The sequence below is a fragment of the Podarcis melisellensis genome (assembly GCF_964234715.1).
Source record: "Podarcis melisellensis genome assembly, chromosome: 2".
In the NCBI taxonomy this organism is placed as follows: domain Eukaryota; kingdom Metazoa; phylum Chordata; class Lepidosauria; order Squamata; family Lacertidae; genus Podarcis; species Podarcis melisellensis.
Window position 1 is genome coordinate 20,156,503 of NC_138529.1, and position 19,724 is coordinate 20,176,226.

Genomic DNA, 19,724 nt, shown 5'->3' on the forward strand with positions numbered 1-19,724 from the left:
ATGATAACAAACTTTTTATAAAAGAATGAAAATGGTTTATTGAATATTTACAGATAAATTGCAAACAGATAAAAACATTAGCAGGATTATTGTAATAACCTGCAGTTTCATAAGAGTATATATTTAAAGTAGATGAATAAATGAGTAAAGTAAGTTAATTTGGATATGCAGAAGATATTAAAGAAAATAAATTTGAGGAACTGCAGAAAGAGGGGTAAGGAAGTCAAGTTTTGAAATTTTAAGATGATTGCAAATAGTGAAATGTATAAACCTGAAAAGCATAAATCATTTTTTAAAAAATGTATAATTATATATTTACACATGTACATGACAAAGGCTATCTTCTTTTCCATATGTGCACTCCTAAATTACTCACACATCTTTCTTCTGTGCACATCTTAATGTGCACTATTTTACCTTACACAAACATGTACCAGCAATGTCGCGCAAACAGAGACGCACACACTCTCTCTCTCCCCCTTCCACACCTGTCTATATCGTTTCCATCAATATATAATATTCCTATATAAGTTCCTAATATGCCTCTTTCTCTCCCCCCCCCCAACTCTGCTCTCTGTGCCGTCTCAAAAAAATGAACCATTAGTTAAAACGGCATCTCTCTCTCTCTCTCTCTCTCTCTCTCTCTCTCTCTCTCTGGTGTGTGTGATGGGTGTTTGGGGAGAGGGGGGGAATAATTGATTAATTAATGAATGTGATGGCTTGCAGCCCCTCTAGGAGATTCCTGCTGGATCTGTCAGCTGTTAATCAATCTCCGCCGAGAGAGGCAAAAGAAGGCACAAAGGTAAAGCACTTAATTGCATGGGGGAAATGATACAACCCCGGCATATAAAACACATCCTTAAACATGACTCTAGATGCCAGCGGGGCTGCGGGATGCAGGCAGTGAGCCCGGTCCAGGAGATGGAATGGGTGTGAGGAGGAGGAGGAGGAGGAGGAGGAACACAGCATCAGTCATTCCACGCCGATGCAAGTGCCCCCCAAAAGAAGGCGAATGATGGTGTGTGCACCTCTCTGAGAGCTCCTTTTGTTCCTTACAGGGAGATGACAGTGATGTTTGTCCACATGGATCCCCACCAGCAGCACCTGAGGATGGAGGCCTCCGGCCCCCCACGTTCCTGACAATCCGCCCCTGGCTCATGCAAATGCGAGCAGAAGCCCAGGCTGCTATGGATGGGATGAGACACTTCCAGGCTCCAGGCAGATCTCGCTCAGTGGCTGAGCCTCGCCTCCTCTGTGAAGCAGCAGAGGTCGCTCTGGTTGGCTTAAAGCTACTTTTTGCATCTTGGGCAGCTCAGTCTGATCTCCTCTTCTTGAGTTTGTGGAAAAGGCTTTGCATGTGGTAGGGAGGGGTGCTGGGTGAACTGGTGGTTGAGAAACCTCCCTCCCTCTCTCTCTCTCTCTCTCTCTCTCTTTCTCTCTCTCCCTCTGGTTTTCCTGTTGATGGCCATATGATCTGGCACCAGGAGCCTGGAGCTGCTACCCGGTCACCAGCTGAGTTCTCAAGTGGAGAAGAGAAAGGAAGGCAAATATATATACATACATATTCATGCATGCACACACACACTCACAAACACACTTGTTTTCCCCTAGCCATCTCCATCCCTAAAGCATCTGCTGCTGCTGCTGCCGCCGCCGCTGTTCCCAGTGAAGTGTGATTGAGCCAAAGAGTCTACTGTAAACAGAAGCAAGTCTCTCGTGGAGGGAAGAGACAAGAAGGAAAGCAGCGCAGCCGAGCAACGTGGGTTTGCCTTGCAAGTCAACAAGTGCCCCTTTTGGAAAGGGAGGCCGTCGAAGTGGAGCACCGCCGTCCTCCTCCCCTTCCTCACTCCAAGGACACTAAAGTGGGGACTTCCGTCCGGGTGGTTCTCGACTCCAGAGAAACTTCCACCATTACCTCCAAAAGCGAAGACGACTTCTTAACCCTGGCCGCCTCCAGGCTGAGCCGCAAGAAAAGGGTCATCGGGGCCGCCATCGGGGTGGCCATGGTGTTGGTCCTCCTGGTGGCCATCCCTTTGCTGGTCCACAGCTCCAAGACCACCTCGCACTACGAGATGTTGGGCAGCTGCCGCATGGTCTGCGACCCCTACACGCCCCAAACCCATGGGGCGGCTTCGGCAGAGGCAAGCCAGGAGTTGGCCGTCATCTCGCCGCCTCCACACGTGGCCGGAGGGAAAGGAGACCAGGGGAGGAAGGGCAAGTCGGGGATTCGTGGGCCGCCGGGCCCTCCGGGGCCACCTGGGGCCAGAGGTCCAGCCGGGGAGCCAGGGAGGCCTGGCCCTCCAGGCCCACCCGGCCCAGGGCCTGGGGGATATATCCCATCTTTCTACAGCCCTAAGATTGCCTTTTATGCAGGACTGCGGAAGCCGCACGAAGGGTACGAGATCTTGCGCTTCGATGACGTGGTGACCAATGTGGGGAACTACTACGAGCCGTCAAGTGGCAAGTTCACCTGCCCTCTGCCCGGCATCTATTTCTTCACCTACCATGTCCTGATGCGGGGCGGGGACGGCACCAGCATGTGGGCAGACCTGATGAAGAACGGGCAGGTAAGGTGACGCTCTAACCCTATGAACTTTTCATTCCTGGGTCATCCTCTGTGCTCCCTCTGTCTCGCTTACCACTCTCTGTGTGCCATGCTCTCTAACTCTCCCTGTTGTGCCTACAAACAAAGCCTATTGCATCCTCCCATCACCACTCCATCAATAGCCTCAACATCCCAGTTCCACTTCACCTGCAGCCCCTCTGATTTGTGTGTCATCCTCCTTATGCCATATACACCTACTTGCCCACTCCCAATGCTACCTGCTCCCACACCTGGCCCCTCCCAGGCCAACTGCTAACCACACCCACTCTCATTAGCTCCTCCCAATCTTTCACACCGACTCCACCCACTCACCTTTTAAAAGTTCTTTTGCCCTGTGGCTTCTGCTCCTTGATCAGGTACCATCTGCTATGTAGTCAAAGCCTGCATTTACTTCATGCGCGGAAACCTCGCCGTAGACTCCAAACACAGCGCTTTTCAGTTATGGGGATCGGATAAGGGATTTGTCACAAATATCAGGAGAACATCCCACCCGGCCTGACCCCAAAGTTAGCAGGGCTGTGTGTGTGTGTGTGTGTGTGTGTGTGATAATTCTTATTAACTCCAGAGTACTTTTTAGTAAGAAATTACTTTCCTGCAAATGATGTGTGTTTACTTCTTCCCAGAAAGGCTTTCTATTAATTAAACAAGACAAGTATATCGCTCTTACAAAGCTCTACACATTTTATTAATCAGAGGAGCTACAGAGTACTAAAAATAACCCTGTCTTTATAAATAGGCATTTATATTAAGAGTTCGGGGGGTGGGGGAAGGCTTAACAAATGAATATCCAGCACATAATCCCACTGAGCTTTCCTTGACGTCCCTTTTCCCACAAACAACACCACACAAAACACTACAATATTCAGATTTGCAATCAAGGATAACTCTCTATTGACTTTAAAAATCACCTTAAATTGGAAGCTGTTTTGGGGTCAAACCTGCTTCCTCTTTTCTCCTCTCTCCATGCTTTGGGGTGCTTAGCTTTTAAAATTTTTTTGAAGGGAGGGTTTAATATATGATAAAATATAAAGCAGTACACTGTACAGAAAGCAATTTTATTCATTATTCCAAAATGAGAAGAGGTTCTCATTTCATAAAGGATCGGAGCAAACTTAAAGGAAAAGAGTGGTTTCCACATTTTCTATATACACATATATGGGGCAGGGTTCTACTTTCTTTTTAGAAATGCTGCTTACATTGATTCAGTGTGAAACTACTTTAAAAATGCCATAACTAAACAAATATTTCCTGCCAGTTTACACAGAATCGTGAAATCTAAACTTTGTGCAACAAACATCACATCCAGTGCACAGACAAACATGCATTCTCCTAAATACGGTGCATCTAGTTAGTGAAGTTTAATAGGATTTGCATTAATCAGAGAGAAACTGGAGCCTATTGAATGCTTGAAAATTGTGTGAATGGACCTTATTAGTCTGTAAGACAGTCAATAGATGTAAGATAATCTTCCGGTTTATGGAATGTTATAGAAATTGCTTATTTTATAAATACACACACATTTGCTAAAGTTGTGTGCCTACATCTATAAATTGTATGTCAAACAAGATATATAGAATAACTGCATGGGTATTTAAACAGCTTTAAAAATTGCCCACTGTGCAAATATGGGGAAATATGGGGAAATATGTCTATCTAAGCTGCTTAAAAGATGATATATACATGGAAGTGTGAACATAGTGTAAATTGTGCCCAATATGTATTGCTAAACACTAATTATTTTATTACCTAAACTACATAAATTTCAAAACACATATAAGCATATTAAATACTAATTGATTATGATCATATACATCAATTTTGTGCTTTACAATTAAGATTTATTCAGTTATGTAGAATTGTTGCAGGGAGTGTGTGTTATATTTTATCCTATACATAAAGAATTGTGACTCACAATCTAGCTCCAATTTCACTTTTAGCAGTGAATAGCATACAACAATTAACACCTTTCTATACCAGTTATCTGCATGATATTACGTATATATACTTGCAATTCCCTTCTACATGCACATTTTCCTGTACTCATAACTATAAATTATTAAAACAAAACTTGGTAACAGTTTCATTCCAGTTACACGTCCACGTGAACATAATGATTTGCTTTTACATGAACTGCATGTAAGATGTTCAAATGAAAAAAGAGCATTTTGCTACGCCATGGGGTTATATGAATCTGGAAGAGAAGCAGAGCTACTTATTTTTTAAATAAACCAACTCCATCCCAAATGCAGTCCAATAACACTTCAATATCTTCTCACATGTTAAAGGACTTCAAGTTCATTTCCCTTCATCTATATGTCTTTCTGTCCATCAAAAGTCCCTTTCGTCTTTCTCCTTCAGCTAGATTTCAATAAACTCACTTCCATGACCTCTGCCACATCTTTATATTTATTAGCAATCCGAAGCTGCAGGCAGGAGCAAAGTTTTCAAGAAGCACATCTTATTTAGTTGTTTTTAAAGGGGTGTGTGCATCTGATTACTGAATGAGCTTTCGTGAGTCCGAAAGGCAAGATCTAGTAGCCATCTGCCAGGAGAGAACTTTCCTCCCAAAAAATTAAAATTAAACACACACACACACACACACAACTCCGCAACTAGGACAGATACCACATTATTAAACGGGTGAAGTTACACTCGAGTCTCATTTTCAATGCTTTCCATTTACTGAAGATAAACAAGCAATTGATCTGAATTTTTTAAACACATCCCCGTTCTCCTTCAGCAAGCCCCCACATCCCTGAACTAATGAAAGCAACCTCTAAGGAGAAGGGGATCTGTCATCTCCACAGAATCAATAGGCGTATTTACATATGCTAGCCGAGTTCAAGGAAAAAAACCAAAAAAGACTATAGGAGACGCTAGCGTTAAATGTGAATGCACACGCATTGATGGAATGTACACACAGAGTTTTACGTCGGCAAAAGATCCTTGAATCGCCAGATATATAACCCTGCTGTTCAAAATTCTGGACCAGCCAAACTCAGCAAGCGTCTGTTTTTACTGCCCTGCACATTTTTTTTTAAATAAATAAATAAATCCACATCAGAAGGGGGGGGGGCTGTTTCACACATTATGGGTTAGGAGTATAGACAGTGTGACTCTGGAGCAGCAAACATCACACACACACACACACACCCGTGAGGCAAACATAGTTGCTTTGAACCAGACAGTGAACACACACACTCAACCTGTAATGCAGAGGTTTTCAACCTTTTTGGGGTCCGCGGCTCCCTTGACGCAACTATCTTCTTTCTGCGGCACCCCTGTGGGGCTCGGGAGCCCAGTTATATGCCACCCCTTGCCTGCAGAGCCGGCAGCCCCTCGCCGCTTTTTGAACACCCTCTTTCATGAAGTGTTCCCTCAGCCTCCTCTCCCTTCTCCTTGGGAGTCCTCTGGGCAGTTGCAGCTGCTGCCCCTGCTCTCAGAGCTGCCCCAAAGAGAAGTGCCTCCTCACACTGCCCCACAGGGGCCTGGGAAGCATCCCCTGGCCAGCCCCAGAGGCACCATTCGCCTGAGGAGCTTGTAGCCAGGGCTGCAACAAACAGCTGTGCAAGCCTTTGGGAGGCAGAGATGCAAGAGGGCATCAGAGGAAGGAGAGAAGGAAAGAGGGACAGAGGATGGTGTTTCCTGTGGCACCCCTGACCATCGTTCAAGGCACCCCAGGGTGCCATGGCACCCAGGTTGAAAACCACTGCTGTAATGTATGGTGTAGCCTCAGGGCATCTCGAAGCACAAGTCAGAATTGGCCCCAGTGTCAGGGAGCTAGGCTGTTGTCCATGCGCAGTTTGTTGTCTCCATACTTTTAAGAAAGCCCGGCACTGACTGTTTCCTATTCCGTTGCTTTTCTAAACTAAAACATACTTTCCAGGTATTTGACAGTTTCCTCATAGAAGTGATTGAAATGATCTATTTTTAGTTTTGGCGGGTGGGGTGGGGAGATTCTGCAGCCCAATTAATCTCACCCCACTTTCCTCCCTGCAGAAATATATTAGGGAGAGTGCCAATCGCCCCCTCAGCCTGTTCATTGATTTCAGTCACTTCTTTTTTAAAAAAAATGCAGAGCACAGTCAATTTCACCCAGGCCTTCGATAATTTCAACATTAATATCACGGTTCTGTCTCCCTTGCAAAAATAATAAAAATAAAAAATCAATTAATTTCTAGCAATATTTGGATATCAAAAGTGCCACTAAGGATAAATTTGGAGTTTTTTCCCTGATTGGTGTGAGGGGAAAAAATTTATAATGGCGTGGCTCTATTGATCTGAATGCCAATTTACATCAAGGCAAATCTCCACCTCCGCCTCACCCAGAAGTGATACAAGAAAACATCTAAAGACCTAAGTAATGCTGAGCATGATTTATGCTTCGTGGGCTTTTTTATACCCCCTCCCTTCTTCCCTCCCACCAGCTTAGAATAAAGATTTTCCCTCCTTAAAATCACAAAAAAACCAACACCCTGTAATAAGAAAATGAACGCTGAGATGGAAGGGTTAATACGTGGTTTTTTTTCCAGGGAGATTTTAAATAGATTTCGACACCTTCACAATTTGTGCTTGGTGAAGAGGAACAATTGCCTGTTTATTAAATAATAAATAGCGGGGAGGATGGAAACTGACATGGCAACTGGTAATATTGGTTCAGTCAATTCGTCCCTGGAGACCTGTTTGCAGTCAATTTGTCAGCAAGGACCTCTCTCTTTTTTTTATTTGAGTTTTAATACCAAAATGCCTCCTGTCAATTGAGATCAGGGGCGAGCGATACCCCTGTCTTTACCTCTGATCCCAGACTAATAAAACAGCCTTTTTTTCTTCCCCGTCGCTATCCTTCCTCCTACTCTTTTCTAAAATTTATGTAGCTTTTTTAAAAAAAATAAAAAAGCCAGGGTATTAAAATAGAAAAATCACTGTAAGATTTATGTATAACTGTGGCAATAAATCTAGCAGCAACGTAGGCATGAGTGGGGAGGGGGTTACACTGCTGTAATCTGGAGAGATACAACAAGACCCCGTGCATCTGAGACCTGACCGTCTGAAAGACGGGTGGTCAACAAACCGCTCTCTTCAAATGTTCTTGGACTCCATCTCCCATCAGCCCCAAGCATGGTAACGGTTCGTTGGGCAGGATGGGAGCTGGAACCCAGCGCCATATGCAGGGCACCACATTGGCCCTGCCCGACCTGAAACGTTCTTGCACAGGTGCCAAGCCAAACCACATTCGATCAGCCCTTTTCCTTGTGTGGCTCCCCGGGTTCAGTGACAGTCTATCCCACTCATAGCACAAAGCAAACTAGGGCTTAAACGCCAAGCAGGGTTTCCTTTAATTCAGTCCCCAAACGTTTGTTGCAGCTTGAGCCTGTAATAGCTTGTAAATACAAAAATGACACACACACAAAAACCTGCTTTTGAACGTAGGCACAACAATGTGCTTTTTCTCCCTGCTGCTCCAAGAAGCCAGGCCTTCTCAGTAGTGGGTCCCGCCCTGTGGAACACCCTCCCATTAAATGTCAAGGAAATAAACAACTATCAGACTTTTAGAAGACATCTGAAGGCAGCCCTGTTTTAAACCACAGAGCCTAGGACTTGCCAATCAGAAGGTCGGCGGTTTGAATCCCCGCGACGGGGTGAGCTCCCGTTGCTCGGTCCCTGCTCCTGCCAACCTAGCAGTTCGAAAGCACGTCAAAGTGCAAGTAGATAAATAGGTACCACTCCGGAGGGAAGGTAAACGGCTTCATGACCCGGAAGCTGTCTGCAGACAAACGCCGGCTCCCTTGGCCTATAGAGCAAGATGAGCGTCACGACCCCAGAGTCGGTCACGACTGGACCTAATGGTCAGGGGTCCCTTAACCTTTAATATTTGATGTTTTATGATGTTTTAATCTTCTGTTGGGAGGTGCCCTGAGTTGCTGGGAAAACCCAGCCACATGGGGGGGGGTGTATAAATAATAATAATAATAATAATTATTATTATTATTATTATTATTATTATTATTATTATTATTATTAATATCTGGAGCAAGGGCTCCAACGTTTCAAAGGCTAGAGGGAACGGCATGGCACCTAGGCAAACTGGGGCCCTATCCTGGGTTCTCACCAGAAATTAATGGGGGATTTGTAGGATCAGGCCGGCAGCCCATCAAGTCCAGCATCCTGCTCTCAAAGTGGCCAACCAGATGTTCAGAGGAAACCCGTAAGCAGAACTGCCAACCAGTGAAGAAAATACTGAGCCATATGGACCAATGGCCTGCCGTTATGTTCATGTTAGCTAGGGATGCGGGTGGCGCTGTGGTCTAAACCACTGAGCCTCTTAGGATTGCTGACCGGAAGGTCGGCAGTTCGAATCCTTGCGACAGGGTCAGCTCCTATTGCTATGTCCCAGCTCCTGCCAACCTAGCAATTCAAAAGCACACCAGTGCAAGTAGATAAATAGGTACCGATGCAGTGGGAAGGCAAATGGCATTTCTGTGTGCTCTGGCACTCGTCACAGTCCTCTGTGTGCCAGAAGCGGTTTAGTCATGCTGGCCACATGACCTGGAAAGCTGTCTGTGGACAAACACCAGCTCCCTCTGCCTGAAAGCGAGATGAGCGCCACACCCCATAGCCGCCTTTGACTGGTCTTAACCATCCAGGGGTCCTTCACCTTTTTCATCTTAGCTATTAAAAATAATAATGCAGTTCTTGAAAACTAGCATTTTTTTCAGCACACCCCTCTAACTGTCACTGCCCATTCATTCTTCCTCAGTACAAACATACATACACAGACTGCTTATATGTCTCATCTTTTTTTCCAAGGAGCTGGAGGTTCTGCCCCCTTTTAATCCCCACATCCAACCTTGTGAGATAGGTTAGGCTGAGAGGCATTGACTGGCCCAAGGTGAGCCAGTGAGCTTCATGCCCAGGTGGAGATTCGAACCCTGCGCTCCCAGGCCTTAGTTGGACCTACTAACCATTGGACTATACACTAACGTCCAAAAGGAGATAAGAGGCACAGAAATGAGACCAGTAGACTTTGGGGCAGCATAGGATTTGGAATTCCCATGCCTTTGGCAGGGTGTAAAAATTGAAACACACACACACAAACACACGCAGCATTTTGGAAAGGGCCAGGCTGCTATTCCTTCTTGAAACTGTTTGATCTGGGAGACACAGGGCAGCGGCTCCTTGCAGTGAGACCCTGGAGCGTTCCCAAGTAGATCAAACTGGTTTTTGCCGTTCCTGGCCAGTCGCTCTCAATATCCATCACTTAGTCAGTCCCAAATCCCACACCGGGGGGACATGTTCTTGGCTCCTATCCTTCCCTGAGCTTTGTGTGTGTGTTTTTAGGCTCCCCCCTCCGCTCTTTTTTGCCAAGACTCGCTTACAGAGTCTACACATAACACTTCCAGAATGGCTCAAGTACACAGAATTTAGCAGGCATTAGGCGACGTCAGGAGTGGTTTAAATCTTAAATAATCAGGTAAGGCTCAAACCTGCCTGGAAACCTCTGCCCTACAAATATTTACTCCTATTTCAAGATGTGTGGGTTGGAAGGGAGACAAGTCTGAGCTCTCTGCATATGCCTCGGCGAACTCTCTTCTTTCGCTTGGCTCCAAGGACAGACAGAGGCTCATATTAAACCCCTGGATCTTCTTTCCAATGCCATAATCCTATGCAATTTTCCAAGGGAGATTTCGTTGCTCCGAGTTAAGCAAATGAAACATCTTTCCCTTCCAGAGTCACAGAAAGCTTGCACGGGGGGCCAGGGTTGAGACACCCTTTTTGTCTCAGCAGAGTTCTCCGAGATCCCCACCCATGGCAGTTGGCAGGCATCCACACTGGCAGAACTAATTGGCAAGCGGAGGGGAAAGACGGAAACTAAACAGGCCAGGGAGAGAATCACCCACCCACAGGCCCTTCAGAGTAGGTCCCCCACCCGGGTCATGGGTGTCATAGGATCATAGAATTGGAGAGTGAGTGTCAGGGGCTCGCCCAGCTGTGTCAATCGTGTGGGTAAACACAGAAGAGTTTGCTGATTCAATAATCACTTGGCAACTAGGATTTATTTTTAAAGAAAAGCGCAAAAATAAAATTGTACAAGGAGATGTCCTTAAGAAGCCATGAAGACTGTTCTTGCACCTCAAAGGCATTTAAGAACTCACAAACAAGCAGGGAAATATGTTAAGTACGGTTGCCCCACGAGCTTCTGTGCCGTTTGGAATGTTTTAACACTGCAACGCAGAGCTTTCCAAGCCGTGTGTCGCGACACGTTAGTCTGTCGGCTGCAGTGTGTCAATGTGTCATGCGAACCCTCCTTCCGGGGCTGGAAAGTGGTTAGTTTAACCTCCGGTTTGCTAGTAAAACTGAATTACCGGGCCGCACGAAATGATGCGTGCCTTAAGAATGTGTCGCCAACATGAAAAGTTTGGAAAGCTCTGCTGGGATGGAACATGCGAAGCTAAGACTACCGGGGAAAGCTTGATCTGTTCTGCCTTTTTTTGGATGAGTGGTCTTGAAGGCAGAGACACCTGTCAGAAATAGGGTGTGAAAAGCTGGCAATTCTGTCCAACCCCCCTCTCACCAAACCCCTGTATCCCACTCTTTCACTAGTAAGCTCAGGATGGCATTCAGATGGGATTCCCCACCCACCCAGCGCATGTTATCCTCACCTCTGCCATGTGAGAGACAGGACATGACCAAGGTCACCCATGGAGTATCATAATAAAATAACAATAATAATTTATTATTTGTACTTCACCCATCTGGCTGGGTTTCCCCAGTCACTCTGGGCGGCTCCCAACAGAATATTAAAAAATGCAATAAAACATCAAACATGAAAAACTTCCCTAAACAGGGCTGCCCTCACATGTCTTCTAAAAGTCAGGTACAGTGGTACCTCGGGTTAAGTACTTAATTCGTTCCGGAGGTCCATACTTAACCTGAAACTGTTCTTAACCTGAAGCACCACTTTAGCTAATGGGGCCTCCTGCTGCCGCCGCACCGCCGGAGCCTGATTTCCGTTCTTATCCTGAAGCAAAGTTCTTAATCTGAAGCACTATTTCTGGCTTAGTGGAGTGTGTAACCTGAAGCGTATGTAACCCGAGGTACCACTGTAGTTGTTTATTTCCTTGACATTTGATGGGAGGGCGTTCCACAGGGTGGGCGCCACCACCAAAAATGCCCTCTGCCTGGTTCCCTGTAACTTTGCTTCTCGCAGTGAGGGAACTGCCAGAAGGCCCTCAGAACTGGACGGGGGTGGAGAGCATCATTGCTGCATCGCAGCTCTTGGGAATCCAAGTCCAGTGCTCCGACTGCAACTCTGTTGCACCATCTCTCAGTATTTTAGGTCGTTGTCTTGGTGGTGTATCTTTCATAATCAGAGCTATTAGCCCCATGTGCTCGAGCAGCATGGTGCAGTGGACACAGGCATAGGTTTGGATACGGGAAACGAAAGCTTGATCAAATCCCTCCTCCCGGTGATGTTTATTTGGGCAAGTCATTCCCTTGCAGGGTTGTTACGGGGATACATGGGAGAAGGACATTCAAGCGTTTTGTCCACGAGAAAGCTTACTAAAAATAATAAGGAACAGTGTAGTAGAGTAAAAATCAGGAACAAGCCACTAGAAGTGTTCCAGTACGGGGACAGCATCGTCACAAACAAATAGCAATATCAGGCGGCATCTGGGGCTTAGTGCACCAATTTTCATGCCACCAGAGATAATGTTATGGAATGATACATAAGGTTTAAAACACTGCTGTTATCAATTTACTCTTCTGGAACACCACTTCTGATATTTGGTGGTGCCTAAATGCCTTTGGATCATTCACAAAGAAGACACACACACCCTCAATGCACACACACACCCCAATTTGTGTGTGTGTTTGTGTGTGTGTGTATAATAACAGGACAGAAAGCGCTTGTTAATAATGGCATGTTTCAGCAGTACTAGGAGCTTCTTCCCAAAGGGCCTCAGCCTTGCTTTGTGGACCAAAAAATCAGAGCTGTGGAAACCGAGGTACGGAAAAAGAAGCGGGGAAAATCACTGGAGCCTGCATAGTTACCGGTTCTCTGTCAGGACTGCAAAGAATAGATTTGCTCTGCCTTGCCTGCCCAGAACCACCCTTTTATATCTCATTGCCGCCTCCAGTTTTGTGACACTATGCCTTACTTCCTTTGTAAAAACGAGGACTCTGTACATACCATACATTTAAATCCTAATTAAAGCACACACACACCCTAGAGAATCCTGGGAACTAGTTTACCCATCACAGAGCTGCAATCCCCAGCTCCCTTAAACCAGAATGCCCAGGATTCTTTTCTTTTTTGATTAAATGGTGTGTACACAGCTAAAGATGCAAGCTCTGGACCATCCAGAATCGCTTTGCTTAACTCTTCCTAAAGATCAGCCACCGAGATGTGGCCTTCAAACCCACTTCAGCTTTGGGCTTCTACTTACCGTATTTTTCGCTCTATAACATGCACCAGACACGCACGTAGTTTTTAGAGGAGGAAAACAAGAGGAAAAAAATTCGAAACGAAACAGTGGATGTATGATTTTTGTGGTTCATGCTGTGGCCACAGACATGTGATCTGACAGTGAGTTTGGAGTAGCCCAATGCAAAAATCCTGAGGATCCATGCTTTGTAACTACGTTTTTCCACCACTGCGGCCCCAGGCAACAGTGGGTGCGTGATTTTTTTGGTGCAAGATGTAGCCATGGACATGCTATGTGATCTGATGGTGGATGTGGGGTGACCCAGTGCAAAAATCCTGAGTATCCATGTGGATCCGTGCTTTGTAACCACGTTTTAAGTGGGGAGGGAAGGAAAAGCACTCAAGGGACAAGGAGCACGGGTGGGGTATGTGGAGAAGGATGCTGCTAATTATGCAGAAGAGGAGTATAAGGGAAGAAGGCTCCTCTCCTCTCCCACTTTTCTCCTTTAAAGCAACCAGGCTCTGATTTTCTCCCTCCTCCCTGCTCATCCCCGGCTTAGTGAGTTGAAAAACTTTGCTGCTATTTAGCGAGTGGGGAGGAGAGAGGGGCAGAGAGCCTGCTTGCTTTAAAGGAGCAAAGCGGGAGAGGAGAGGAGCCGCTTACATGGCTTTTCTCACGCTTTGCTGTTTCAAAGCGAGCCACGGAGGAGGGAAGGAAGGAGAACCATGGATCCTCTGCTCACGACTGCAGCAGATCCCCCCCCCCCCGCCACCCATAGGCATTCGCTCCATAACACGCACCAACATTTCCCCTTACTTTCTAGGAGGAAAAAAGTGAGTGTTATGGTGCAAAAAATACGGTAATTCTCAAGAGAAGATGCACTTTGGTTTCCTTAACTCACTCACTGAACCCTTTCAGGGTCACGGCTGGAGTTCAGGCATCCTGACCCCTAACCAGGGATGGGGAAGCTGCGGCCCTCCAGAGGTTGTTAGACTACAACTCCCATCAGCCCCAGCCAGCATGGTCAGTGGTCAAGGGGTGTGGCCCAGCAACATCTGCAGGGCCCCAGATTCCCTGTCTCTTCCATACGTCAAATTGCCTGACAGGAGATGATGGCAACAACAGCTATTTTTAAGGTTGCCATATGTCCTCTTTTCCCAGGACACGTCCTCTTTTTCAGGAGTAAAATTTCCGTCCGGGTGGATTTTTTAAAAATTGCCAAAATGTCTCTTGCTATACTTTCTGGATGAGAAATAGACATAACTGGTGACTGAAGACTTTCCTCTTCTCTTCCCCTGCACCCCTCAGCAATATATCACAGCTTCTATAGCCTACATATAGTAGGGCTACAGTGGTACCTTGGGTTACATACACTTCAAATTACAGACACTTCAGGTTACAGACTCCGCTAACCCAGAAATAGTACCTCAGGTTAAGAACTTTGCTTCAGGATGAGAACAGAAATTGTGCAGCAGCGGAAGGCCCCATTAGCTAAAGTGGTGCTTCAGGTTAAGAACAGTTTCAGGTTAAGAACGGACCTCCAGAACGAATTAAGTACATAACCAGAGGTACCACTGTATTTCAAATGAGAGTCGTCATAGCGTCTTTTTTTTTGCTCTTCAAAATATGGCAACCCTAGCTATTTCTATTATGTTTATATTTTCGTTCCCTGCCCTCTGCCTTCGATACCCCCCCAAATATATATATATATGTCTAATTCTGATTGAAATCTGCCCCAAGGTGCAGTCCCAATTCCACAGCCGTCACTCGGTGTGTGAGAGAAAACGCTAGAGGAATTACGGTCAGTTCATCAACAGACAGCAATTCCTTCCGACTTCTCTCCAGAGTCATTTTTAAAACACATCTACATTCCCGGGCACCGTGCTGCTCTCCGACACACTGTCATAAACACCCTCATCGAATGAAGCCCTGCCAGCTCAGGCTGTGATCCTGTCAGCTCATCCAAGTTTAGATGCCTCACTAGTTGGACAGGAGGCCACTGAGGAGAATTCTGGTGGATCAGCAGGGGGCGCTATCCCCTGTTGGTGGCCAGCAGCCCAGGTATATAGATAAAGGTAAAAGATAAAGGACCCCTGAATGGTTAAGACCAGTCAAAGGCGACTATGGGGTTGTGGCGCTCATCTCGCTTTCAGGCCGAGGGAGCCGGTGTTTGCCCACAGACAGCTTTCTGGGTCATGTGGCCAGCATGACTAAACCGCTTCTGGCGCAACAGGACACCATGATGGAAACCAGAGCGCACAGAAACGCCATTTACCTTCCCACCGCAGTGGTACCTATTTATCTACTTGCACTGGCGTGCTTTCAAACTGCTAGGTTGGCAGAAGCTGGGACAGAGCAAAGGCAGCTCACTCCGTCGCAGGGATTCGAACTGCCGACCTTCTGATCGACAAGCCCAAGAGGCTCAGTGGTTTAGACCACAGTGCCGCCCACTCCCACAGCCCAGGTGTATACCATGCAGCTAAGAGCCCCTGGTTAAGGGCTGAGTCCCTGGGGCTCCTTGACAATTTTACATAAAAAACTGTGTTCGAAACTCCCATTTTTCTGAGCACATTATGCAATAGGGAATTTCATTAGCGTGAGCGGTTTCTAAGGTCTAGGTGCAGTACTGCACCTAAGATTTCAGATTAAAATTGCAGAGTGGAAGGAAAGGAGGACCTTTTTCTGCCTCTCTGAAGACTGGAGAAGAGACCCTCTTAAGGATATTTGAGGGGTGGACAGGGGAAGGACTAGACCATGTGAAAAATGAACATACCGGTAATATTTTAGCTGCAGTTCATTCATTTTCAGCTTTGTATTCTTGTTATAAAAAAAGCACGCATATACATTTCGTTGTTGTGCCCATAACCTAGGTCTAAGGTGCCATATATATCTCAGTTTCTAACACTGATATAAAAGCCTTACCTCCTCTAACATCTTTGGATTGTTCAGAAGTAATCCCATACCCCACCAGTGGCGTAGCGTGGGGGGTGCAGGGGGAGCTGGCCGCACCGGGCACAACATCTGGGGGTTAGGGTTAGGGGGCGCAAATCCACGAGTTAGGAGGCGCATATCCATGGGTTAGGGGACGCAAATTACTTGCCTTGTCCCGGGTGCTGACAACCCACGCTACGCCACTGTACCCCACTGCAGACCTGGAGGCACCTCTGTGTCAGAGAGGCCGTTCAAGGGCAGTAGATCATTCACCAACTTCAGCTCTTAATGTTCAGAGAGAGCAAACATGTCCTTACACACAGGTGCCGTGGCCCCAACTGCTATCAGCCGAGCAAAACCACGACATGCTTCATTTGCACTGGCAACAATGTGCAATGAAAGCGGGACCTCCAACAAAACGTTGCAGTGAACCTCACCTGACAGGAGGGCGACAAGCCAGTCAGCCATGCTGTCCTCTAGCAGAACCCCCCACCTCGCTCTTCAATTCCACCCCCCATTTTCTGTTTTTCTTTTTCAACTATCAGTCAACATTCTGTGTCTAGTAGAGAGCATGCTCAGTCCTCATAAGGCTGTTTTTCTTTAGGAGGGGGTTGCATACCCTCTGACATTTCTCCCATGAAAACAGGGACCTCTGACCGTCCCCTCCGACATTTCTCCCATGAAAATAGGGACGTCGCATTCCATAATGATAATTTTACTATTTATATTCCTGCCCATCTGACATGGTTGCCCCAGCCACTCAGGGCAGCTTCCAATGTATATAGAAACATAATAAAACATTAAACATTTAAAAAACCTCCCCTATCCAGGATTGCCTTCAGGCGGCTTGGGGGGGTTGGATAACTCCATACCCTCCGACATTTCTCTGATGAAAATAGAGACGTTCTAAGGAGTGAGAAATTAGGGAGGTGTCTGCATGCTGGAGGGGCAACCTGAAATTGGCAAAAATACAAACAACCCAATATCCTGTTTTATACAAGTGAGGGGGACCTAAAAACTGAGCATGCTCAATAAGTAGGTAAAGGTAAAGGAACCCTGGATGGTTAAGTCCAGTCAAAGGTGACTAGGGGTTTGCAGCGCTCATCTTGCTTTCAGGCCGAGGGAGCCAGCATTTGTCCACAGACAGCTTTCTGGGTCATGTGGCCAGCAGGACTAAACTGCTTCTGGGGCAACAGAACACCGTGATGGAAACCAGAGCGCGCTGAAATGCCATTTACCTTCCCGCTGGAGCGGTACCTGTTTATCTACTTACACTGGCGTGCTTTTGAACTGCTAGGTTGGCAGCAGCTGGGGGAGAGCAATGGGAGCTCACCCCGTCACAAGGATTCGAACTGCCGACCTTCTGATCAGCAAGCCCAAGAGGCTCATTGATTTAGACCACAGCGCCACCCGCGTCCCATTCAATAGCCACCTAAGGGTGTCAGCTGGAAAACAATAGCAGAAAATTGGCACCAGGAGGGAAGGAATGGAAATGGCCTGTTTAAGTCCCTTACCATTTCCTGGAGGAGTTTCTAGATGGTTGGCTAGAACCCAGGTGAGGACACCCTGCAGTATTTCCTGCTTGTCTCTATCCTGTTTGCAACTCTGTCCAAGTAACAAAGACTGAAAAGTCCATTCTGGGGGCTGCAAAGAGCATGCAGATTGCTAATGGGGTAGCAGCAGAAATAGACTTGTTCCCCCAGATTTTGGTTAGGTGGTAAAATGGTCCACAGCACATGGGAGGATTCTGTGCTGGTTGCATGTCCTCCATCAACAGACACCATTTGCTCATTGGTCAACCGTATTTCTTTTGTATGCAACAAAGTTTAGTAGCTGGCAACGGTTATAGGAGCAGCAATGGATGGGCTCTGGTTAGCAGTGGGTCAATAGCAGGTGGCCAGCATAGCAGACCCCCAGCAGAAGATGGTCTTAGGATGGCAGGCTTGAAAGACAGGGCCTTCTCAGTGGTTGCCCCGTATCTGCAGAAATCCCTCGGCCAAGATGTAAGATTGACTCCCTCTCTATTCTCTTTGAAGCAGGTCCAGAAGATGTTTTCAATTTCCGTCTGCTTTTAATTAGGAGAGTAGGTTATGGCCCTGCCAGATCTTAATTTTATTGTGTATTTGTGATACTTTGTTGTCGTAGCTCTGTGCTGCCAGCCATGGTAGATGTCAGCCAGCCAGTCCAGTCTCAGGGGGGTACTTGCCCGGAGGCAGAATTCGTATACAAGATCCATTCCTGTCCTAATGTCAGGAGTATCCATGTAGTCAGACAATCCAGGGGTCAAGAAAGCCGAGGGTCCAAGGTCACGAGAAGTAAAAAGCAGCAAGGTCTGGCCAGGAACAATGAATGTTGTTTTCAGCAACTGGCTGAGGCTGGAAACCCTGGTTAAGAAAGCTGGAGTTAGCTGGTTCTCATCAGGGTAAGAAGGCTGATCAGCAGCAGGTGGAGTCACTTCGCCTTCTGCTCCTTCAGACTGCTGCTCAGCAGGTGAAGCCGACTTCTGGCCCATGACATTTGCCCTCATGATAGTATAAGGAGCAGTAATACGTGATCCCGCTTTTGATATGTTTTGCATGTGCACAAGTCTTGGGACCGCCAAACTGCTTCGTTTTCAATGCGTGCCTGTTCTGCACCTTCCTGCTAAAATCATGTACAGTGGTACCTTGTTTCTCAAACTTAATCCACTCCGGAAGTCCGTTCCAAAACCAAAGCGTTCCAAAACCGAGGCGCGCTCTCTCATAGAAAGTAACGCAAAATGGATTAATCCGTTCCAGACCTTTAAAAACAACCCCTAAAACAGCAATTTAACATGAATGTTACTGTCTAACAAGATAGTAACCATAAACAATAATCAATGTACTGTACTATAAAATACATAAGACAGTATCGTAGATAAAAATAATAATAATAATTCTGAAACCCTGATGATAGTCATTGTTTGGAGGGGGGCTTTTATCCATTTCTGCAATCTCACAATCATCAATCAATCAATCAATCAATCAGGTAGGTAGCCGTGTTGGTCTGGCACAGTCAAAATATATATAAAAAAATTAAAAATTGTCCAGTAGTGCCTTAGAGACCAACTAAGTTTGTTCTTGGTATAAGCTTTCGTGTGCATTCGCACTTCTTCAGCTGAAGACGTGTGCATGCACACGAAAGTTTATACCAAGAACAAACTTAGTTGGTCTCTAAGGTGCTACTGATATATATATATATATATATAATCAGTAGCTGAAACAAATTAATTGAAAAAGCCTCCCAAACAAAAACGCACATTAAATAGCAAAAACAAAAGCGCCAAACTTAATCCATTCCGGAAGTCTGTTTGACTACCAAAACGTTCGAAAACCAAGGCACAGCTTCTGATCAGTGCAGGCGACCCGGAAACAATAGCCGACAGCCATATTGGACGTTCGGCTTCCGAAAAAACTCGAAAAATGGAACACTTACTTCCGGGTTTTTGGCGTTTGACAACCAAGTAAGTTAGTTCTTGGTATGAGCTTTTGTGTGCATGCACACTTCTTCAGATATACACATCTTCAGATGTGTATCTGAAGAAGTGTGCATGCACACGAAAGCTCATACCAAGAACTAACTTAGTTGGTCTTTAAGGTGCTACTGGAAGGAATTTTTTTTTTTTTTTTTTGACTATGGCAGACCAACACGGCTACCTATCTGTAACTGACAACCAAGGCTTTTGAGAACCAAGGTACCACTGTATCATTTTGTAACACAAACATTTGGGGCGGGGATTGTCC

The 19,724-nt window shown here is 46.1% G+C and overlaps 1 protein-coding gene across 1 annotated transcript in view; it reads left to right on the plus strand.

The window, feature by feature from the left end:
- The first annotated feature begins 1,278 nt into the window (after positions 1-1,278).
- C1QL4 (complement C1q like 4) overlaps positions 1,279-19,724 on the plus strand; it is a 39,477-nt gene continuing 21,031 nt past the window's right edge. The window contains exon 1 of the mRNA XM_081898995.1: positions 1,279-2,567. Within this exon, the coding sequence (XP_081755121.1) occupies positions 2,004-2,567 (564 nt within the window). The 5' untranslated portion in view covers positions 1,279-2,003. The remainder of the gene's footprint in view (positions 2,568-19,724) is intronic.